Source organism: Thermobia domestica, chromosome 11, assembly GCF_964235325.1.
Source record: "Thermobia domestica chromosome 11, izTheDome1.hap1.1, whole genome shotgun sequence".
NCBI lineage: Eukaryota > Metazoa > Arthropoda > Insecta > Zygentoma > Lepismatidae > Thermobia > Thermobia domestica.
Genome location: NC_137464.1, coordinates 78,511,412 through 78,537,464, shown reverse-complemented (window position 1 = coordinate 78,537,464; position 26,053 = coordinate 78,511,412). Strand labels below are relative to the sequence as shown.

The 26,053-nt window shown below is 34.7% G+C and overlaps 1 protein-coding gene across 1 annotated transcript in view; it reads left to right on the top strand.

Annotated features, from left to right (window-relative positions):
• The first annotated feature begins 1,977 nt into the window (after positions 1–1,977).
• The window catches only part of LOC145664203 (adipocyte plasma membrane-associated protein Hemomucin-like), a 75,597-nt gene continuing 51,521 nt past the window's right edge, over positions 1,978–26,053 (top strand). The window contains exons 1-5 of the mRNA XM_081730647.1: positions 1,978–2,116; positions 12,076–12,199; positions 15,410–15,615; positions 20,677–20,793; positions 24,060–24,228. Of these exons, the coding sequence (XP_081586773.1) occupies positions 12,090–12,199; positions 15,410–15,615; positions 20,677–20,793; positions 24,060–24,228 (602 nt within the window). The 5' untranslated portion in view covers positions 1,978–2,116; positions 12,076–12,089. The remainder of the gene's footprint in view (positions 2,117–12,075; positions 12,200–15,409; positions 15,616–20,676; positions 20,794–24,059; positions 24,229–26,053) is intronic.

Below are 26,053 nucleotides of genomic sequence, written 5' to 3'. Positions count from 1 at the left end.
TACGATTTATCCTAGAGTCAAAATCTCAACGTGTATGGCAACAGATCCTATGTCATTTTCCTGTGTTCTGAACGATCCTATGAGATTTCTCTTGTTTAGAGCACGCTCTATTTCGGAAAGAAAATTCGTAAGATTTCGATTTAAGCGACATCAGGTTAGAGAAAGTGAAAACAAAACAAATGAAAACACAAATGATGAGGTATCTTCTGATCGTGCAGGTTTACTTTAGATGTACCACTCGAAATAATTGTTGAAAAATTATAATTTGTCACTATTTCCTAAATGATTTGCGTTGACCGACATGAAACTATCTTACATAGCATAGATAAAATCCCTGAAGGGGACCAACAAAAGCAATTGTTGATAAACTACAATTCTTTTACGATTTGCGTACAAATACGGGGTCAAGATATATATATAGTCTAAAAACTATAGTGCAAAAAACGCAAACCAAGTTGTGCTAGGTTGTTTCTAGAAAGTACGAATGCTATTTGACCGAGTCAGAGCAGGGCTAAACGGAGTCCCGAGCGTCACTGAGGGGGTGCGAGCGAAGGAAGCAGGCGCGTCAGTTGATGTAGTGAAAACGAGTGCGTTTTGGCAATGATACGAGTTTGAATAGTAAAGTATTAAATTTTACTTGTAAATCTTCTAAAATGTGGTGCGCCAAAAATATACCAGCACCCTTCTGACTTATGTGTTTTTTTTTTTTTTTTAAGAGGTATCCAATTTAACAATATAGCGCCTGATATTAATATCAGTGAGATGTGCAGTGTGGTTAGCATAGTAATTCTTCAACTTTATGCTTTTATTAAATAGAACTATTTCACAATGTTGAAATACGTCATTCGGTCAGACAGGAAAAATCTTCACGTGTATGGCACACAAGGGTAAGATTTCCTACAAGATATGTCATAACATTTTTCCGAAGATAAATTCTAAGATATTTCCTAGGATTGATCTCGTAATGTATAGCGCGCCTTATTTTCAAGTCTACCGTGAAAATTTTAAGAGGGACAGCAAAAATTTAGGGGGGAGGCTCCCCTAGATACGGACCTGCATAGATCCCGATATATTTTGAGTGCTCATATATTGATTTTCCTAAATAATGTAACACATTCCTTTTCCTCCGTAAATCTTACAACTCTTTGTTTCCTAACCTGGGATAGCACCTATCCTTAGATGCCTACTTGCTTTTGCTACAAAGGGAAACACAGTATTTATAGTCTACGTAGTCTATATAGTATGCAAAAGAAAAGTATGACGTAGACTACGTACAAATTAAAATATATAAACATGTGGACGTAAAATTATAGTCTTCAGCATATCACTGTACAAAATACAATTTTTAAGGGTATTACGGAGCTCATTCCGAACAAATTTTAGCAAAATTTGCGGAGGCAATGCTTACCAAAAAAAAAAAAAGTAGTCATAACTGCTATACCTAACATCGTAAACTGCTATGCCTAATATCCTTATAGAATGTACCCTGAAAATTTATTTCTATCATTAAACAGGTAATACGTAATAATTTTAGAAGTCTGTTTACAATCTATATAGTTTCGGTAATTTTTCCTCAGTAGACTCATTCTGTACCGATTTGGGTTTTTAGCCTGCGAAAATACGGATAACAGCTTTAAATGAATTTGGGAATAAGTTCCTAGGCCTAAACCCCTATCAACCTTCTCAAACCTTGAGGGCCGCAATACAACGCAAACCATGCAGAAAGGAATTATCGCAACTTGTGGGCTCATGACATAAGTTTCCGAAAATTTTGCGAAACGCAAAGCAATAGTTGGAAAAATTAATTGTATGACTAATCGACTATATCTTGCGTTGGGTTGAAGCAAACTCGTACGGGTTGACCCGTGAAATAATAATAATAAAAAAAAAAATATGATGCATTTTCGCATAGCGCTGCAGAATGAGGCGTCGTAATGTAATTTTTATGCATGGCTTATAGTAATTCATTTTTTTTAATCCTATGTACTGGTATCATTGAATATTTGGAAGCAGACGAGTCATTGTGTTTTATAGCGGTGAAGCAGCAATTAAGTTAAAGGAAGTGGGTGTTTCGTGTCACTTGTATAGTGTGGGAATATTTGTAAATACTAGCAAGGTAAATGACAAGGTCAATAATCATTGACCCAAGAATTAGTAACACGAGTTTGAATTGTGAAATGTCACTTTTGAAAAAGATAGTAAAAGAAATTATCAGTCAAAGCATGTGTAACTGTATATACAGTACACAGTCGTATTATCTGATTGTTTTAAATTTTTAAGTGAATCAAAATTTAAATAATTTAGTGGTTGTTAAATAGTTACCAAAGAAACTTCATTTCTTTTAATATGCTGTATTATAAAATAATTGATTGAGAAGGGTGAAAATTCTGAAGTTATAGTTTCATTGCCGCATTTTTAAATATTCCAAAGTGTTAAGATGTTCTCTTACTAATAATAGAATAGTAAAATAAATTAGTGAAGACATACGGTATTGAGTTACGAGTTATAAACAAAAATTATTGTAATTAACATTTTTAAAAAGCATGTGAATTACAAATAGATTACAAAAAAGGTCGCTGACCTCCATACAACGTGGAACGGCTCGCGTTAAAAAAGCCTTTAAGGAGGGTGTTGCTAAATATTTTAATTTACGAATATAGTTAATGCTATCCAGAAGGCTAGTCTTTATTATAGAGTATAGTTTATTTTTACCGTTAGTCGTAAATAATAAATTTCCAAGTCAGATGTACGGGAAGGTTCTAGAACACAGATCCTCCCATATAGGTAAGTAACTAGGTTGTTCCTTTCTATACCAAAGTTTAATATTTAGTTCACATAGTGTTGCAGAGCGAGCGTTAGCGAGTGGAGGCGGGTTAGAGCCCCGAAATGCACGTTGTTTTCTGTCTTTATTACAGCTAAATGGGAAGGGGGCCCTGTGTTCTAGAACCTTGCCCAGATGTACTAGCCAACGGCAGCAATTATGGACACTACGTGTGCCCCAGAGTGTAAAGCACTATTTATTCTTTAACCTTATTAATCGTACCAGGGATACCTTTAGGATCTTTTCCAGTGAGGGCAGAAGACCGACACATAATCGCAGTCGTGCATATATATACACTTTGGTGCTCGTGTGCACATAATAGATCACGCATACGTAATTATACATTATATGGCTGGTTCCAGTGAATAACCGGCTAGTAGACTTTTTTTGAAAATTAAGATTTAACAGGTATAAGCTTCTTTTAGTGAGTTCTACATTTTGTAGAAGCGGCTAAGACGAATTCATAAAATTGAGGAAGTTACAGCATTTGGTTATGTCAAGATTAGCCACTGTAAAATTTACCTTTAAACTGCTCTCCTGTAAAATTTACTTTTCCTGGCTTAGCCGGTTATACACTGGAACCAGCCATATAATTACGAGTACACAATTATATCCTTATTAACGACAGTAGATTATAGTATTTAGTATTAAGTGTTATAGCATGGGAGACAGGTAAGTCGTTTTTGACATGCATTTCCAAGGACTAAATATCGTTCAAAAATCCGGAGGATGGCAGGTTACCCGTACCAAACTGCCGCAGATGGCGGCCCCGGATAAAACCCACATCAATCTGTTTCCAACGTTGTATTTCAACTTACCTGTTCTTACTTTCATATATCTTACCTACGATTACCCCTATTTCATTTCTGGTCTTGAATATTCACTATTAATCACAAATATTTCTTATTTTCATGCTTCTTTTGGTCTTTCCTATATCCATATACATCAGTATAGTATTAGTGCGTAAAATTAGTACTTTGGAAGTATTAAGTGTTGCAAACTACACACTATTCATTAACGAATAAAACAACGGGTATGGTGTAAAGTTAACATTGAAGTTGCTCCGTCCGAGCAAGACGTAATGTCACGTGGTATTTAGTCCACTTTACGCACACAACTTTATTGATAAAAAAAAAAAAAAAAAAGTGAATTACTTACGTTACGAAACAGCTGAGCGAGCGAAGGGGGTTAGAAACCCCGTAGGGCTCGTTTTGTTCCCCCTTCACCTCCACGATAGTACATCAGCATACATATCCTAAGTTAGTTAATAACACAGTGGGTTTGAAACACTGGCAGATTATGCTCTATTGCTACCTCATCTCATATCACATAAATCCACGAACACATACAGTACATATTTTAACTTACGTTTTCTCCCTTATTAATCATCCTACGTTAATGACCTTTCTAATGTTTGTTGCTCTCATTATCACATTTATTTAGTCTGATTCTGTTCATTTCTCCTTAAATTTTGTATTTCGGGGCTGCCGTCTGCGGCAGTTAACCCATGACCCCCTTTGCAGGTGGCCATAAACTGAACCGTAACAAATTTTAAGGCTTGATTCATTAACTGGAGTTGGGACCGCGGTGGCTCAGTTGTAGAGTGTTCACCTTTTGTGCGTGGGGTCTGGTTTGATGCCAGCCCGTGCATCATGTGAGTTTTATGGTATACAAACAATATGTGCGTGTGTTTTAATGCAGTTCTCCCGCTTCCTTCATTCCGTCATTATCATACATTTCATCACCACTGTGTTCGTTAGCCTCGGTGCATAATCCTTGGACGGTAAACAAAATAATTGGGGTTGATCATCATTTTCAGTACTGAGTTTGTATGATATGGGACCTAATGCTTAGAGTTGAGTAACTATTACTCGGGTTTTAAGTACGCGTAAGTGGAATCAAAACTGGATCTGCAGGAAATACACGATTTAGCTACTTGGTCACGAAAGCACGCAGTTGTTTGTTTGTTTTAGACGTTACATCCTAATCACTTTCCTCCCATATATATATATATATATATATATATATATATATATATATATATATATATATATATATATATATATATATATATATATATATATATATATATATAAAGTCGTATGCATCGTAATCTGTATTCTCCAGTCACTCCTTTAGCTTAGAACCGAGAGCATTACCTAACTCTGCGGTACTATTATTTCCCCATTTTTATTATTATCATCATATATTCAGGCAGACTTATGTATTTTGACTGGCTATAGGTGTTAAAAATTACTTGAAACTGCAAGTGAATGCAAGTTCTTGTAATCATGCTAATTAAGAATATCTTGGCAAATGAAAGTAATTGTAAGATTTCAAATATGATAGTTCTTTTCTTTGTAGATCATATAGTTTTTATGGGACACGGTGTCGCAATGGTAGAGCGCTCGTTTCATCTAAGAGTAGTTTCTAGTTAGATACTAGGCCACATGAGATGGCCTCACGGATTCTGTTTCCTCCCACATTCTCACTCCATTCATAGCTATTCACTTAGGTTACAGTAGGATTGCCAGAATTTAGTAAACGATAAACCGAGACACCAATCTCAGGCTCTATATAAGGTCAGGGTCCCTATCATTTGGTCAAAATCAATTATTTACCGGTGCCTGTCTTTTCCAGGTTACTATTCACAGTTTTCCACTTCATTCTATGCACAGTAAACACAAATGAAGCTTCACAAGGGATGCATAAAGAATGTGAAAATATAACATAAAAACAGCTGCTGGTGTCTGTTATTTCGAATTCTTATATGTTGTGTGTAACAGGTCCTATATATTGCGCGAATTTACGACACACCCTCCCATTTATGATTGAAGAGATACTTTTTTCTTTGTTGCGTCATCGTCTGAGTCTGAAACCTATCCTAAAAGAAATGCAAATTTACCATTTATTAAGAAAAAAAAATACATTTACGCTAAGTTCAGAATTATAAACAAAAAATAAATATCTGAAGATTTTACGCAAGTTCTCAAAAGTTTGGCAGAAAAAATCCAGTACCAAAATTAAACAACACATATACCTTTATGTGTTTAACTGCTGCTTGTGCTAGAGTAAGTTGTTACGGAATTTTAACCTGAAAATTACGGAAAATTTGATTTCACACTACACCGAGAAAGAAATTAAATTCACTTCAGTTCACTTGCAAAGGTATGTATACACTGGACAAAACGCTTTGATTGTAAAATTGTACCTCAGAAGATGACATACAGGACGAAATAGACAGTTATTGCGCGACTGAAATCACGCAATATTCTGTTAAGATGCAGCGACTGAAATCAGTATCGCCACTGTTGATTAAAGTTCAAACAATAAAGCAGCTCTGCTCTTCCTATTGAAATATAAAATAAATAACAGTTAAAGCCCATCACCGGAAAAAGACTTTCTTCTCTATTGAAAATGATTTTCAAGAAATTATTGCCAAAACATGTTCTCCCCCCCCCCTTGAATATTTTAAAAATTCATTTTTAACCCCTGGAAACTAAACAACCAATAAGACGAAATAATGAATGTGATTTTCACACTTCTTGTTGTTTGCTTAGTAAAATTAATTGGCTACACAAATCTTCTGAAACTTACGTTTTTAGCTGACACACACTAGTTCCTGCAGGTTGAATTTTTTTTTCAATCTGAAGAACGAAAACAGGCGTCTCGAAAGCCCTTTTCGGTACAGTTAATTCGTTCATTAAAGACCGGGACGTCTGGAAAACCCTAGCTTAAAGAGCATAACAGTGAGACGTAAAATAAGTAATTTCTGTTCATCCCAGTTGCAATGGAGGACAAGACATTTTGCTCACTCGATATAAATTAAATTTAGCTAACCTACTAAAAATTCTAATTTCGATAATTTCATTTGTGTAGCCTTTTTCAGTGGATGATAACATTCAGCCCACTCTATAGGCTAAATGTAGCAACCGAATCGTAGTGGTGACGCTTTGATCTCTTTCTTTCTCTGTGTGTGTGTGTGTTTGTAGGGGGTAAGGAGGCGGGGAGAAGGCTACCCATGACTTTGAGTAGTTTGGAATCGAATTCGAATCCCTCAATCAGACTCAGGTAATATCTGGTGCCGTAATCTCAGGACATCCAGAAGGAGCCTTGGTGTTAGTGTTGTTTTAATTTTGTTAATAGTTTTTATTGGGTATTGGCTATTCATATTTTTATTTAGTTGGCAGTTTCAGTGTGTTTCGACTCAATATATGAATATACAGTAATACTGTAGTCAAAACCTAAGGGTCTTTGTCTTTTTTGGACAGAATTTTGTTTAAAAGTGTGGAAGTTAGTATAAGTTGTTTATGATTACTTTATCATCATGGTAGAACAAGATATCTGTAGTGCTGTACTGTTTGTGAAAATTGCTGTCATTATGGAGCAGAAATTGGCTAAACAATCGGACAATATAGCAGAGTGTTGTAAACAGTCAAGTCAAAAGGTAGAAAATATGAGCTAAAATTTTAATGTACCAATAAAGAAAATAAAACGAAAGTTAAGTGATCAAACAATTTGAGCTAGATAAGTAGAGAGAGGGTATGGGAAATGTAAAACAACGCTTGCGTGAAGTATAAGATACGGCAATGTACAAAGTGACCTTAAAAAACCATTGCGAAAAAAAAGAATGTCATTGGCACCGGTATCTGTACCAGACGACAGGCAAACATAGAGACGAAGATACATTTCCCATACGGCGATTCAACACAAGTAGTTTGTGCATCGTGAGAAGCTCACTTTCTCGTGTTCTTTCCCACAGTTGTCAGTGAAAGTCACTAGGAAACGGAAAAGAAAGTCCAAGTTGGAGATGAAAACTTTGCAAAATTATTCTGAGTTGGTCAGTTGCATTATGTTCGAGTACAGTGTAGGAAAAAGGGAAGATGTTTATTATGTTGTGTTTGTGTTAACGATACATTGAAAAAAAAGAAGAAGAAAGAAAGACAAGGTAAGAAACGTAAACTTGATAGTGTTAATTTTAAAAATTGTAATGCTTCTGTCAATTATCTGTTGTGAACTCTCTTGAGTGACTATATGGTTAGCGTACGCACCTTCGGGAGACCCAGGATTGATCTGGACGGGAGTTCATGTAGCTCGGATACCCCATTAAGCTGTAGGTGTACGTACATCTTGCCTCGGTGCTCAACGGGACGCTAAACTCCAACTAATGATGTTATGTGGATGTGAGAGTGCCCGAACAGAAAAGAGTGAGTCATTTGGTCATGGGAGTTGGAAACAAATTTGTCAAGTTTAGTAGTAGTAGTAGCTGTAATACGAGGGTCGTTCAATAAATCCATAGAAACTTCGAAAGAAAACACTCGTAGTATCGAAAAAGGTTTAGTTTTATTAAGCGTCATTTCTCAATAGACTGTTGTTAAAGTTTCAGTTGTATCCGTCAAGTGATTTCATTGTCATAGTCGATTGAAGAAACAAAACTTTCGTTTATTAAAAAAGAAATGGAAAGAAATTAGTTTCGTGTGGTTATTAAACACTTCTATTTAAAAGGTTTAATGCCAAGAGATCAAAGCTGAGCTGGATGAAGTTCATGGCACATCTGCTTCTGTGTTTGCAACTATTTACTATTGGGTAAATGAGTTTATGCGTGGGCGTGCATCCACAAATGATAACCGCTATTCGGGAGATCCAGTGGAAGTGACCTCCTACGAAATGATTGACAAAATTCACGATACTGTTTAGAGTGATCGACAAATCAAGGTACGCTATGTTGTTCAGGCCACAAGCATATCAGGAGGTAACAGTGTTTTCAATTTTGCATGAAAAATTGGGTTTGAAAAATACATCGGCAAGATGGATGCCACGTTTTCTCTCAGTGGAGAATAAACGCAATCATGTGATCGATTCGAAGGCTGTTGGACGCTTTTTCGTCGCAATCCCGACGAGTTTCTGCGTCGATAACTAACAATAAATGAGACATGCATATACTTCTACACTCTGGAAATCTGCACACGTCTGGGAATAAAGGAACAGCCGAAACAGTGGGTTTTTTAAGGCTTCGAAGAAAGCGAAGACTGTAAAATCGGCCGACATGGTGATGCCTACAGTTTTTTGGAATGCACGCGAATCATCTACACCGATTACTTGGAATACGGACAAACGATAAATAAAAGAGTATTATGCGTCGTTATTGCACCTGTTGTGAGAAGAAATCAAGAAAAAACGTCCTCATTTGGCAAAGATATATTTCATATATCAAGCATTACTCGTCTGGTAAATTATAACTTTTGTGATTGTTTTGTAAAAGGTTAGAATTTGCTTTTGCATAGTAAGAGCAGTTACTTTTTGTTAACGCATGTTGTTGATAATCTTGTTTGTATGCAATAGTAGATGGATTTCTGTTATCTAATCTAATATACCAACTGACATAGAGCCAATCATTAAAACGAGAAATAAACTTCATTATTTTTTGGTAGGTGATGTTTGTTGTGGCTGTTAATAATAAAAGGAGGTCTATTATTATTAAAAGTTTCACATTCATGTTTGAAATAATCTTGTTTGCCAACACCAGAAATACAAAAACAGGTGCCGTCTTCACTGAGCTGTTGGTTGATGTCTGGAACACTTCGGTTCACATTACAAAACTACAATGGTCTTCTGAACTGTGGGAATTCAGAGCTCAAACCGAAGATAATATATCTATAATTTTTTTATTGCAATAGGGGGATACGGTCAGAGATAGAACCTGTTCTTCGGACGCTAAATACGTATCACAAACAGATTCTTACAATTATTAGTATATAGGAACCCACATTGAAACTGAAATTGCTAGTGCCAGTTTGAGAACAAGAATAAGAACTGGGGTGAAATTTATTCTTTGAATGCTCAATCCATCTCAAAAATCATTTCTTGCCATCTCTTACGGCTTTTGTTTTACGGAGATGGAATTGAGCTCTTTTTACGTTCCACGGTTATACTGGCGAGGCTAAAGGAGACGGTGATAATGAGAGATGAATTAAATGGTGGAATGAAGAAAGTGGGAGGAAACAGGAGAACCCCGAAAAACCCACGCACATGGTGTTTGTCCACCACAAAGCTCACTTGGCGCGAGCTGGGATCGAACCAAGGACCAAATGCACCAAAGGTGAACGCTCTACCACTGATCCACCGCAGCTCCTACTTCGGTTGGAATAGACGGATAAAGTTAGAGAATGAACCTCTGTAGTACTGAATTCATTTTTTTAAAAAATGCTATCAATTATCGTTTCCAAACCTGAAATCGTAATTCGTACTTCTTCAGGTTTTAATAAGGTGATAATTAATCTTGGGATATTTAATTCATATCAAGAAGCCAATATTTTGCTATCTCTTACTGTGTATGGTCTATTTAAATCAATATTGAAGCCGGAAATAGTCACTTCCGGTCGCAGTGAGAGAATGAAGTTTGAGATGGAACTTATCCATGCTATCCTGAATCCATATCAAACAAGTGTTTCGCCATCTATTACCGTTTTTCACGATAGCGGTTTATGTTGAAACCGGATATCGTACTACTATTTATTCATCTATCCATTTCATATCACTATATTTCCTTCCTTTACTTGTAACATTTATATTTTCCTTCTCCACTACATACTGCAATATTTCCTTCCAATACGGACGAAGAACTTCGTCTGTTCGAAAGATGTAATTCGTTTCTCTGCTACATACCTCTATATTTCCTTTCTACACTTATCAAGAACTTCGTCTATTCTAAAGATGTAGTTCCTTCCTCCGCCACATACCACTATATTTCCTTCCTTCACTTATCAAGAAGTCCGTCTATTCGAAAAATGATATGATAAGGAAGTTTTAGAAGTTTCATTCTTAATCCACCCAGTGAACTAATAGCAGGAAGGCATCGAAATATTGTTGGTTGGTCTTCAATATAATACATCAAACTAGGAAGACCGCACCTTTTATTTATCGAATAAGGTTCTCAGTAGCCAAATCAATCGTGTTTGCTTTAGATGTGTATGATTCCAGGTTTAGTTTCAACGAGACATAATTTGCTTTGGTTTTATGCATTATTTCGTAACACACATGACCTACATATATAATGAGCGTAACATTTACTACCACTCTTGAAAGTGGTTTTAATACTTATTTTGCTGTTCTCAGTTGATAGTAGCTTGAATTTTCTAATTTCAGTTGCCTTATTTATTCGTTGTATTTTTTCGTGCTGGTATCATTTCTTAAGGAGTGCGATTTAAGTTAAGGTTACTGGCAAAAAACATGCATAAAATGAAAACAACTCATTCAGTCTTAATGAAACTTTCACCCTTTGTTCGTCATAGTATCTCACAAGTGTACGCTAAGTATCAGCGCGTAAACATGAATGGGAAGCGAATAACAGTCTAACAGAACAAGACTCTCCAGGAGCGGCTTATCCAATTCTACAAGAACCAGTGCTCGCGTGACTATACGGCTGTTTTAAACCATTTTCAATGTGAATATCCTTATACTACAGTGCATAGAATTTTTTAAAAAAATATTTGGATACTGCTGAAGCATCAAGAAAGAAAAAATATGGTCGCCCAATTTAAAAATTTACACAAAAAGTGAAAAGTGCGATTAGATGAGAACCCTTGAGGAACCGTAACTTGTCAAACCGTTTTTTAGGACGAAAATATCAAATTTCTGAATACAGTGTAAGGAAGATCAAGAAAGAACACGGATTCAAGATTGAAACATGTAAACGTGCACTATGTTATACAGACGAACAGAAGAAGAGCGCAAAGACGAAGAGCGCTTACTGACGCTGGTATCAAGTTTGTCGGCTAAAACTAGAACTCGCCAAAAGTTCCTCAGGCTAGACCAATTGAGCGTTTTTGGGCTTCAGTTAATTGTAAAATGGCTAAAAGGCATACTTTCATCAAGATATGAAAGATATTCAAAAACAAAGTGGTCGGAAATATCAAAAGAAGTGGTAAAAAGTAGTGGACAAGCGCTTTTCAGGAAAGTCTGGTTCAGTCTTCCAAAAATCGGCCGCAAAGATGTCTACAGCGTCAAACAGTAAACTACTTCTTTTTTCAGTTATCATGTATTTATTATGTTAAAATGTGTTGTGATTTCTCAAGAAATAAAAGAAGTTATTACAAAAATTCAAAGTTCTCTTAATTTAAATCGCACTCCTTATTATAGTTCATGACAGTGTAGTTTCAATACTGTAATCTCGAATGAAAATAAGTATAACTAATTAACCTGTGCTTGCTGCAACACTGACTCCCTTTTCTAAAATAAACTTGTTTATTTTGCAGTTGAACCGTAGAAGATGCAAGTGCTAGTGTGGTTTGCACGTCGCTTGTTAGAAGGAGCGTTAATTTTCCTGGTGATAGCATATTTGCCGGGATTACCTCCTGTAATGGAATTTAAAGCATTTACGTGAGTTACTTTCCTACAGTTGTTTTATAAATGTTTCTTACATATGCGGGGTAGCGCGAAACACACAGTTCAATTTCTGCAGGTAAACTTTTCCTTTCATGTGCAGTAATAAATATAGAAGATATATCCATTTTTAAAGATATTTTGCATCAATTATTTATTTCTGTATTAATTGTTGTGAATATTGTACAGTTAGCTCCAATAAAATGTCTTAAGCTCTTTTCTTTCCCAAATCGAGTTTACAGAAGATATCTTGATGCAACAACAATTATTATAACTAATTAGCTACATTTCTTTTGAAAGAGGAAACCTTGCTATTTTTGGTAATACCTTTAAATTGAAAACAAGTTCAACAATTTTCTTTCCTACGAAGTTTTGAAGAAAAAGAAGAAAAAAACAGTATTTTTAAGTCTGTCCACAAAGTATTAGCTAGAAATTACTAGTTTTGCGAGATACCGGCTAGTACAAAGAAAGAAGAGACTTAAAGTTACAAAAAGGATTTACTTAAAAATTACTGAAAGTGCGTAAGTTTTGGGTAGAGAAGAAAGCAACTGTTGTGTTGTTATCAAGTAGTAATAATTTTCTGAAAGTATCTGTGTTGAGGATAGCAATAACCTGCTGAAACGTACACAGTTGAACAAATTAAATAGTGTTTTTTATTTATTTTTTAAATACAATTGTAGTAAGTATTTAATATATATATCTTATCAAATCAAGTAGCAATTTATGCTATTTTTAGGCATGTATATAGTAGGATATATATTTCCCACCTTCTCTGCTCACAATTTGACCGGTGCTGATGGGTAGGTATGGCTGCACATTTTCGAGACCTCCACACATAAGTAAGGTAATATGTTCAATACGTTTGTACTTCTCAGGTTATCCCAGGTACCTGTTTGATGATTTAAAAAAAAAAAAGGGGGGGGGGCAAGTCCTGAGACGCATTTTGAATGAAAGTAAAACGAAATCTGATAGATTTTTTGTGCTTTTTTTTGACATCCCAGTGAGTTAAGTTGAAATCGATCAAGAATGCGGGAATGAATTCACACAGGCTTTTGGCTTGTATAGATTATACAGCTACAGCTACAAAGGACTTGACAAATTAAGAATATATTGTTTACAATTCCTCGACATATATGTATTATGTTGATTTTTTAAAATTAAGACTATTCAATATGCTTCGTTTTTATTTTTATTTTATATATATATATATTTGTTTCCGATGTGATAATTTTGGAAAATGGACCATTGAATACTTACCAATTATATTAGATGAACCAGTTGTTTCTAAGACCTTTCCTCTTAGACTTTTTATTTGCGACATACAGCAGTTGTGACGCCATAAAAGTTGCACCTAAATATCTGTCCTATAATAAAAAACCTGAAAGTAGCTATTAGTTCATGTAAGGGGTCGTCCATATATTACATAACACAGCAAGGGGGAGTAGGGGTTAGGGCTTGCTTTACGAAGTGTGACAAGAGAGAGGTGGTGGTTTACGTCTTCATTACGTAACGGGTTATTACTTTTTTGCTGTACTTTTTTAGTCGTAGGTGTATGTGCAATCTTTTAAACAAATAATTTTATTAATTTTTTATTTTTTTATAAGTAAATAAATTATTGTTTTGGAAAATTGTAAACATATAGCCTATATATAATGAATCACACAAAAAAAGATTCGAAGACGCTACTAGACACCAGTATGACTGGTGACGAACTCTGCGTGTATTACAATACAATAAAACTCCGTTTTGTGGCTGTCACCGCATTTCATGTGCGGCACACAAGCTTTCCTAGAATTAGTTGTTGACGATCGTAACCACCTCTTAAAAATGCCCTCGCGTTCCCACTCGTATCGTTATTTCTGAGAATAGATTCAAACTTTTCATTTAAATCATTACTTACTCTATTCTTCTAAAGAGTTTCGCATGTGAAACAGAAAAAACGCTGTTTCGTGAAATATTTTCCGCAACAGAACGATCCACGATGTGCAGAGCAAAATAAGTTATTAAAAACCAAATTAATCAGAGATTCATCTCGTACTAATTTTTTTTTTTTTTTTTTTTTTCTCTTTGGGTTTGAATTTTCCTGGAAAAATCGAGTTTATAAGCATTCTGACACTGATTTAGGACAAGAATAATTTGAAAAGGGGTAAACTGAAGTCCAAAATCGAAAGAACGTACTTGAATGCCCCTGCTCCTCCGTATGTGCAGCCACGTAGATCCTGTGGTTGACGAGGAAAGAACTTCTTTGCATCGTTGACACTAGTGAATTTCAAACACAGGAAACATCTTGGATACCGGACGAAGACGTCAATGCCAGTTCTTTAAATCCAGTTTCACCTGCAGTTTCCATCAGTATTTTCTCCTTACCAATCGTCGGTGACCTAAAAGAATGGATATGCAATCTCCTTGGGAGAACGACAGTATGCAATTTGGAATAATTAAGACTGGTTAATTAAACAACTTTGTGGGGTTAAACTGTTATTATGGTGCTGCCATTTTCTAACACTGATTTGTTGGCGAAAGAAAAATGAACACTATAAATTTATTCAGAATGCATGCATTTTGTGATAGAAAGTTCTGACATTAAAATTATTATTATTATTATTATTATTATTATTATTATTATTATTATTATTATTATTATTATTATTATTATAACCCCAAAACTAAGCAAAATTGGTGAAAAAAAGCGTTAAGTGTCAAAGGGGGAGGAGTTCAGCCTAGCGTTACGTAATATGTAAATTGCCTCTAATGGTATTTTATAAACACTATCTGGTAAACTTTGTGAGTTCCTTTATATTATTTATTGTCAGTAAATTATCACTAAAATTCAAAACAAATTATCTCGAATATCGTCGTTCTATCGTCTCTATCGTCGTTCTATCGTCGACTGTCGTCTCTTTCATTGTTTAATCCATTGCGGGTTCGCAGGAAACAAGAAATTTAGTTTTTTCACTTATTACATCCACATTCAACGTGGTATTCGTATAGTGGACAGTATTCTACCATATGTGCTGAGCATGTATTCACTAGGTTACTTTTTTTCTTTCTTTATGAGGAAAACTATCTTCTTATGATAAAACATGAATGTTGAAATGTATCTGAAGTAGAAAGTGTTCAGAAATAAGAGTGTCGTAATAATTATGAAAGCTTATTTATATGCCACTTTACATCTGAGAAAAGCTACATTATAGTTTATTTTTTCAGGGTAACTCCTCCCGTTCCTTTAGAAGGCGTGTTTAAACCAAACGACAAATTAAATAATGCAGAACGTTTGTTTGAAAACGAAATCAAGGGTCCAGAAGGATTTGCCGAATTTAACGGTGAACTATATACAGGAGTCCATGGTGGAAATGTTGTCAAGATATCGAAAGGAAAAATCGTGCCAGTTGTCAAGTTTGGACAAGAATGTAGTAAGTAATCAAAATATGCCTGTAAACTTACGTTAAAGTTCTTTCTTTCAAAATTTTAATTGGTTAAAAATACACTACTGGATTATTCTAGTCCGCATGCCTATACCTAGGTATATATGTATTCTCTTAATAATAATGATGTAAATAATAAATATAATTTAATCTAACATGTAAAAGTTCGAATAAAACCAATCGCAAACAGTTTCAGTGATAAATCCAACCATTGTCGGAATGCCATTTTTCTAAAAGTGTACGTTGCTCAAATTACGTTTTTGCAAAAATTTTTCCATAGTAGAAATAATGTTTGTGGGTTGATAAAGAATTTTTTTTTTCATGTGTGTCCCGTTTTATAACCAGAGTGGAGTATCTAGAAGCAAATAAACGTCACAGATTATTCGTGTGTACACTAAAAACACTAATCGTTCCACTCCACTTTAGTCTGAATGGTGTATCTGAAATTGTTGCGACTACTTGTAATCTAACAGTAACAACTGAAACCTTATGGGTAATGGTATACAATCTATCGATGTTTATTTGCTTTTAGTCTAGGTCTGGAACAGGAAAACGATTCTAGTTATAAAGCAGGAACACCAATGTAAAAAATTCTTTATCGATCCACAAACATTATTTCTAATAGAAAGATTTTGGAAAAATGTAGTTCTTCAAGCAACGTAAATTTTTAGAGGAAAGCACATTGATGATGTCAGAAATTTATCGCTGAAACTGTTTCCGATTACTTTTTATTCGGATCCTTCAGGTAATTGTTAAGCATTTCGTATTATTAACCCAAGAACTCCAATTGGGGAGGGGGGAGTCTGAAGTTTGCTCGTGCCTTCAAATTTTCAATTTTTTTACAGGATAAACTGTTCCCTAAGTTCTCTTAATTTTTATGCTGTTTGTTTGAATGTAATGCTCACTTTCGTTAGTTTTATACCGTAATATAATTTACTTTATTTTCTGTAATAAAATCATTCAAGTAGTGTGAGTTAATTTGTTCTCCATTTAGTACTGGGTATAATTCTTCCATGCTTTTGCCATTTTTCTTATCACTTTTCATTTTAGACCGTAACTTACATTTACTTCTGTCTTATCATATATGTAGTCATTTACTATAAATGTAAAATAGGACTACTTCAGAGGTTTCTGTTATTAGTTCAGTTTATGGTAAGTTTAATAGATACGAGCTGAAATATTCATTCTTCGCACAAGGAAAATACGTTTCCTCCTTAAGGTACGTATTTCAGTGAAAGTGAAATGATAAAAATCCATAAGGTACTCTACGTTTGCCGTACTTTTGAAACACCTCTATTTCCCTAGAGAGGTGTTTCAAAATCACCCTGTAATCTAAGTGGCATGATTAATGCTCAGCTTAAAGTGAGTAATAACTATGCTTCAAAGTAATTTAAAACAGTCAGCTAATTTCCTGACCCCGAAAACTATAGATTCGACATAAACCTTTGTCATTTTATGCATATTTTATTTACATCCCTTCTCACCCCCATGCCGTTGAGAACTCGACACTAATGTCGGTTGTTTTCGATTATTTCTATGTTACCCGTTTCTACCCCCTAAGGGGATCTTATCCACAAAGTACTTTTTTTCTGATTGTAAGTCATATACGTACCGAGTTTGGTCGAAATTGCTTGGAGCGTTCCAGAGTTACGCTGGAATATACACACATCCATCCATTCATATACAAAATGGACCATTTATATTCCCTTGTAACTTTCACACTAATGAACAAGAAACGCTGAATTGTTGTACCGTGCCAAATATTTGTATTGGTATATTGTTTTGCATACTCTGTGATACCACAAGATTAGCAGTGTTGCCAACTTAACATAAAATTGTATTTTTTTAGATGGCATTAAGTCAGGTTATTACATATTTCAAAAATAGCATGTAAAAAGAAAACAAAATATCACACTTGTTATGCAGTGTTGCAAACTAAGTACGCTACACTATCACAAATATTCAAATTTTGGTGGGCTCTGTAGCACTGGTGGCAGCTGTAACACAAATGAAACAGACGGGGCAATGGACATACGACAGATTTCGAATTAGTTCGAACAAAGTTGCAAGAGATTGAAAATTTGACTTTTTTCAAAAGCCTTTATTTCGAGAAACTGCTTGGATAAATACCTCATCCGATTGTATAAGATGTGGAGGTGAAGGTCATAATGTCTTTGCAGCAGTTCGATATCTCAAACTATTCTGGATATATGGTAAAAATTGTTGAAGTTTTAAATGCTGCTTAAAATTGTGTAATCCCAAGAACTTAACTGGAATTACACCTACCAGTAAATATTGTTGTGCTGTTATAAAAGCAAAATCACTCAAAAATAGTTTCAGAATGTTCCCACAAATATGCCATTTACGGAGTATATCAAAAGTTTTTTTTAGTAAGATAGGAAAATCGGCCCTTGATCCAGATTGGGTCGTTATAGACTCGAAATATTACTTTTGACCTAAGACTACCTCAAAAAGTTTTCGACCCCGTACCCCCAACCTTACAGAATTATCGTATCATACATGCTCAAAATTGAGTATTTTTTAATTTCGGTGGGGGTGGTCGAAATATCTTGAAAGTTTCACAGATTGTAGATACTATGTAGGTGTAAATGTTTTGTTTTTTTCAGAAACATCAATGCCCATTTTCTGTTTTTCTTCGTGATGAAAAAAAAAATCGGAGGGGGAGGGGGACGACACGCTGGGATTTTTTGTTAAAAATTTTGTAATATCCTTACATACAACATATATTTTATTCGGGGCCTGAAAGTAATGGCAACATTGTCAAAAAGAAATAAAACTGAAAACAAACTTGTTTTTTGCACAGTTTTTTCGACCATTTTAGTGCCTTCAAGGTCAAACTTCGAACATTTCTTTGCCAAAGTTCACGATTTTTCTTTCTTTTGTGTCTCTTCTGCTTCTGTCGTTTTTCAGGGTGTCCATCGGTCACAAAAGTCATGAAAAAGTCACGAAATCAGAAAACGGTCATGAAAGTCAAATTTAGCTTTTGGGTTACGATTTTTTTTTATCTGTACGAATATAGGTATGGACTAGAAAATTTTGTTCTATAAAACGTCAAAATTCACCACCAAAAATGTGTATGGTCGGCTTTAGACGCAACAAAATCGCAAGCAAATCACGCTTCTATCGCATGCATGAAAATACGATCTAATTCGCATCCAAATTTTCTCTTGAGAATGTTACGAAATTTTATTGTTTGGTAAAGAAAAGGTCACGAAATATAATTTTGGAATTATAGTAGACGCCCACCATACCTTCTTCTCCCCTTTCGTAACTCGAAAGTAAAAATATATGTGGGTTATTTTATTGTTGATTGGCTTTTTTGGAGGGAGTCGATTTTTCAGAAACCACTCAGACGATTTTTGTTCATGCTTTATAAATAAATATTTTATTAATAACATGAAAATATGGCATAACTCATTTGTCCTGTAATCTTTGGGATGAGTTCTTTTCGGATGATTTTCTCAAAAACTACTCACTTGATTATGTCCATATGTCATAAACAAATATTTCATTAACTACCTGACAATATGGCATAACTTGTGTTGGTTTATTCGTGGGAGTAAGTTCTTTACGGATAATTTTCTTCGAAACAGGTCAAGCGATTTTCTGTATATTTCATTACTAGCCTGATAATGTAACATAACTCATTTGGTTTGAAAAAATGTAGTTCTTTAAGGCTACATGCTCAAAATCAACTCAGGCGATTTTCATATTTCATAAATATTCGTGTAATGTTGCATAAGTCACTTCCATCAGAATATTCAGAAGGATTAGTTTACTCTTAGGTTTGAGATGTTCTGAGTTTTGTGAGATACGACTTATGCTATCTGTTGCTATTTTATGCACAAATATTTCCCTAATAAACCTAACATGTAACGTAAGTCATCTCTCATGGACAAATCTACAAGGGATAATTTATTTTGGGGTGTTTTTTGCGAAGTTTTGCAAAAACACCTTATAATTTAAATCATATTTTACAAGGAAATGTTTCATTAATAACTGCAGCATAACATGATTTATTTTAAGGAATTTATGGGAGAAAGTTTAGTGCAGTGGCCCATACTTTTTATTTTTACCTTTACTCATACCGAAGTTGGCCTATGCTCCTCAGACTTTTGATACACTCGGGATGTAATACCTTATGTAGAATGTGATTGCCTACGTAATACTAATAAACTTTGTATGGAAGCGCGTAAAATGATTTGAAACCATAAAAGATGACCTAATGTAAATATATAACCTTTTCGTGTTAGAAAAATTTCAGATTTAGAATGATTCGCCAGTACCGAAAGAATTGGAACACCATTTTCATCTGTCATTAAAGTAAACATTTAAAATGAAAAGATGAAAATATTTCTACTATTGAACTCCATAAGGAATTAAATCAGGTTAATTTGTTGGACGTATATTCAAGAACCTGTACGAACTTGTTGGTTTTATTCATAAATTATTACTGTACGTTAAAAAAAAAAAAAAAAAAAAAAAAAAAAAAACGATGAAGGTCGCGTTATAATCAGTTGAAATTATTTGCTAATTTGAAAATTTAGAAAAGGGAATAGGTAGTCATTTCTGTTAAGAGTGTGTTTCTTGCGCTCAGTCGCTAATCATACAAGTTTAATCTTGGGAAATATATGTACTATCCATAGAATGTCCTTTTTATTCACAGATTATTGTATACCTAAATTTTCTTAAACCGTCTTTTTTGTGTGCTTGGTCGAAGATTGCCACATAAGCAGTTTTGAAATCATTAGTTAAAGTCTGATATTTCCAAACACAGGAAAGCTTAGTTATTTCAGTTAAGTGTTACATAGTTGTTTCTCTCATTATAATTGCATAGCTGTATATTTGTTATACATTTTTCACCTCCAATTTGAAACGTAATGCTTTGTATTTTCAAAACGTGGATCTTTTGTAGAATTAATGGAACATAGATTTATAATGATATTATTGTATGTCCTCTTTACGTAAAGTATAAATGAGAATACCTAATATGTATGAAGCATTCATTAATGTTTCCTTTCATAAAAGGTGGATTTCACGAAGAAGATATTTGTGGAAGGCCACTTGGAATGAGGTTCGATGATAATGGAAATTTGTATGTGGCTGATTCGTATTATGGTATTTACAAATACAATGTTAAAACCAGTAAGTATGAGTAAGAAAATATAAAGTAGTGGTAAAATAGCTTCATTTTCAGCAGTTGTGCTTTTTAAACTTTAGCAATGTATCGCGAATCATATCTTGGACTCGTTTCCAAACATAAAGAGTTCTAGATATCTATGACGAAGTTGTCACTGTAAATAGTATTGATGAAGCATCTTAGCTTAATGCTCAAAAGTATCACGAAACTTTAAGGGAGAACTCACTCTCTTCTATTGGTTATCTTCGACTAATTTGAGCTGTAATCATTAGTGCACTATGTTTTGTCAAAATCGAATAATTTTATGTAACTTTTATACTGGAAAATTTCGTTATCACATTATATATATGTGCAAACTTACAATATGAGGTGGACTTTGCCTTAACTATTCTGATGGATTGCAACTCCAAACAAGAGGCTTATTTGCCAAGATAAAGTCAGTTAAATTTTACAAGCTGTAGTGAAACCAAAACACACAACTTTGTGTTGAGTCGAACGGTACAGGATCCCTACGTTCATTTCAAATATCTAGTGATATTTGCACATTATCTTATTTATTTAATTTTTAAGTGAATATATCCTAAAGGGCAATACAATTTGGAACTAATTTTCTGAACTGATTCGCAGTGGCTACTTTTAACTGTGTACATTATACTGTCGATATTTGCGCCCTTCTTTCACCATCCATGTATTAGAATAATTTATATCACTGGTACCTCTGTTGGCTTATAAAAACCATATTATTTGCAGTAAGTACGATGTAGTTGTCAGTAGAAATTATAATTTTCATATAGTATTTACTGGAATAGACATATCCTCTGTTGAAATAAGACTAGTGTTGTGCAGCTTTATTTGTTATTAGGTAGATATCGATTAGTTTTTCTCGCAGTTTTAAGATAGCTGCTTTTTCATGTAGCAACCAACGAAAATACCCTATTCTAGGCTGAAATTACTAATGGAGAAATTTTGTTTCAAATACATGGTGTCCGGATGACAATATGCCAAGAAGAAATTTGGATACCTCAAGACCAACAGTGATAAAATCGTCTGGTTTTGTTTTTAAGGAAGAGGAAAGAATAGAATTTTATATCTAGCACAAAAAAATAAATAAATAAATCACTGAACTCACCTCAGTACACCTCCACGTGTGCCCCTTTTGTTGTTCGGCAAAGACAAAACGGTACTCAACATTTCCTCAAGGTGTTTCGTAACATTTGAGATGTTCCACAAGTATAGACAATTCTTTGTCTTAGGTCATCCATACCTTGAACTTGGGTCTGGTAATAAAAGTTTTCGCGTATCCCCAAAGAAAAAAGTCGGGAAATCATAGGAGCCATTAAATGGGACTCTCCTTCCAATCCAATTGTTCTAGAAATGGTTATCCAGAAATTCTTTCATACAATGGGCCTAATGGAGAAGAGCTCCGTCTTGTTGGAACTTGTATCCCTGTGGTATGCGAGATACAGCGTCATTTTACAATATTGCCAGATACGTTGCTTCTGTAATTGGAGCTTCTTCAAAGAAGAATGGGCCTATGATAGAAATTTTCAGTCAACGCACGCCACAAGTTTTATTTCAGGCTGTTATATCCATGTTGCACAAACTGATGTGGGCTTTTCTCACCCCATATCCTACAGTTATATCTACGCACTTTACATGAAGTATTGAAGGTGGCGCAACGCTTGTCATTAAACTGAAGTTCTTGAACAAGCTGTAGCTTGTAGGTTCTGAGACGTAACCATTTATGCATAGTCGAACACGAGATTTGCAGTTGTGTACTCACACGCCTTATTGATTTGCGTGGACTTCGCTGAAAGGCTTCCCGAATCGCCTCCATTTCTTCTTCATTCAGTTTTCTTCCCACTGCCTTTCTTTCTCAACACAGAGCCAGTTTCCAGCATTGTTTGTTCCATCTAACAATGCAATGATGGTCTGGTGGTTCCTGACCGTATTGTTATCTAAATTTCTCTGTACGGTTACAGGGAACTTGAATTCTGCGAACCAGAAACAGCACTCCACTTTCTAACGAGCAAAGGACGGCATTTTGCTCACGAGTAATGCAGATGCGTAAAATCGTGTTGAGTTCAATTATCTGCTGAGCATAAAATTCTATTCTTTCCTCTTTCCAGCGGGGCCACGTTTGCTCAGTGGTAGTGTGTTCACCTCTGGTGCATGGGGTCCTTGGTTCGATCCCAGCTCGCTCCAACTGAACTTTGTGATGACAAACACCGTGTGCGTAGGTTTTCTCGGGGTTCTCCCGTTTCCTGCCACTGTCTCCATTCCACCATTTGATTCATTTCTTATCACCGTCTCCTTTAGCCTAGCCAGCATAACCAGGAAAAAGTAAAATTTTAAGATTTCATTTCATTTCATTTTTCTTTTTCCAAAAGCAAAACCGGACGACTCTATCATTATTCGTTTGGTTCTCGAATTATTCAAATTTATTATTGATATATTTTCATCTGGACACATTGTATAAAATTTCTTGCTCTTTTTTGTATTCATTGCCTTAATAAGACATCTGTTGTTCGTAATATGTAAAGCTTTTTCTGAGAATTAAAATTCTAGAACCGGTGGTGTGCTTCTGTAATCCATTTCTCTTGGAGTTGAGATAGTGTGGTGGGGAATGATCTTTACTGTGAGGGTTGATCTTGCTTGCTGGTGGGTGCACTTGCCAGCTGCACCAGATTAAAGCTCCGGTCGTGATTCAGAAGCTACGTTAATAGTAGGTCCCGTCCTTCATATTTTCAATCTTGCATAAGGACGTAAAACACAATCATCTCAGATCTGGATGACTACAACCATGCGGATTAACAGAATATTAAGAATTTTCTGTTATGCATGTAGCCGTAGGTGAAATCTCCTTAGCTTTTATCCTGTGTAGCATAAAAATAGAATGTAGTATATATATATATAAAAGTCCCGTTGTGAAGATAGGTAACAGTTTCGACATTCCATGGAAAATTTGCCTCATATTCTTCCCAGATGCTCCAGGCATTGCAGCATGTTGTATTCGATTCAAGATCTATCGAAACTAGTTTACATCTTTGACATTGTGTACAGTGAAAGTATGTATCCTCTTCTAAGTTAAAATATTTTTCTTGAAGCTCAGGAACTATATTATTTCATCATTGTAGAGAAAGAATAAGTTTTTTGGTGGATCGCTGTGAATCGTTCCTTTCGCAGGGAGCATTTTTTAAACATGTGTTTTATGTTTGCATTTTTAATCTAAGCATTCAGAGTTCTATTACATTTTCTCATCATCTTCCAGACAAAGTTACGAAACTTGTATCGATGGATGTTCCTATTGACGGGAAGAAACCCATGCTTCCGAACAGTGTAGCCATAACAAAAGATGGGACGATGTACTGGACAGATTCCAGTGCAGTGAGTCAGTTACAGGATGGAGTAATCGAATTACTTTCAAATGGAAATGGGAGGTACGTTTCTAATTTTTATTATTATTATTATTATAATTATTTTATGTCGCACAGGTATATTTGCAAGAATTGGTTATTAAGGAATTCATAAAATGGCTATCTTGTCATATTAAAGAAAACATTTCTTTTATGTAATTCCTTTATTTTGCAAAAATAAATTAGCAAATGAAAGATAGTTCATGATTTGCTAGTAAAGTACCCTTTTCCGTGTAAACTATAACATAAATACGGGGACTATTCAGTAAGTTTTGTAATACGACAAACGCACAAGAAGTGAAGGAATGTTTTCTCGCTCCTTCTTTCATTAAAGTTAAGGGCTTTATAAACTACAGACAAGAAATATTCAGAATTTCGGTATTTGCTCACAAGCCAGCCATCTGGTATCCAAAGTACTGGTACTTTCAATATTGGAAAATCCTATTACTTCAACCAATATGAAACTAAATAGTAAAGAAAATTTGTTAATGTCGGTTCTTGTATAAGACGTGTTTTTCAAAGATTTCTATGAGGTGATATAAGAGCTCTTAGCTATTGCATCTTTATCAGTATACCTAATTGTACATGAACTAAAATTGAAGAAGGGTGGATTCCATCTTGTGAAGGGAAGGGGACAGTTGGGTTCTTTTGTATCACTGGTCTAATCGCAGCTGTTAATCTATAAAATCAGGAGATAGTTACGGTTCTGGTATATAAAAGTATATTTTCCAGAAGTTTTTGCATTTTTAAGAATTCAACGTTTTTTCTTTCATCACAATAATGCTTCTTACCTGCAAAGCAACAGTAGAATTTTGACAATAACGTTAGAATAATTAATTATCTCACCTGAATTGATTTTGCTATGTGTAACTTAAGCTATTTTGTTAACCTTAGAAGTATTTGAGAGTAAGCTGGCTACATTCAGAAGAGAAGATTCAAATTGCAATAATGAATTGTTCATCATTCTCAGGGAAGAGTGGTGCTGGACTTTTGACCTGTGTAAAGAGAGATTACGTCAAGTGCATTGTTGTTGAAAGCAGTTACTTTGAACATTTATAAAACAAAGTTTTCTCAAGAGACTTATAGTTTGTCAGCATTGTAAAACTTTTTAAATTACCCTTGTATTACGTTTCAGTTATTATTTTGCTCTTTGCATTTAAGCGAACTGGAGAATTGTAATGACGAGAAAATGTTGAATTCCTATCGTTATAATACTTCTATACTGAAAAATTGAGTGGTGGGCATCAGCATTTGAAGAGACTGGCTGATCCGCCGTTTAAGAGATACGAACCTAATTGGAATAACCTTAGGCCTTGATTCATATACTGTCAATTTGTGTGCCGTTTAGATCGGTAATGACATAGTGACTGTGAGTACATAAAATCAGTTTGACCTGAATAATTTCATATCTCAATTGTCTCTTAAAAAAACCAGAAAGGATAAACAAATATTGCACTTTACATTCATATATGTTAAACAGTATTGGAATAGCGGAAAAATTAGTTGACTAGAGTAGCAGAGACTCTAATTTCAATCTCATATTAAGAAAGTACGAGTGGCATAACAAGTTTCTTATATTTTTGATGCTTTACTCCTCAAGCCGTAATAACCATCCATCAGCGAGCAATCATTTGTGAGGATAATTCGCTACGATGAATATATTTTTGATTGATGATACTTCAATTCAGTATTATATTCAAAATTTTATTGCATTTTCACTCAATACCAGTAGGCATGGAAACATCAGAAACAGAAACCTGATCTTTTAGGTTGTATCTGAATTGGTAAGGAACTTGCTCAGCAAGCGAAAACTCGATGTTCAAGTCCCGAATACTTCAGCATTTTTTTA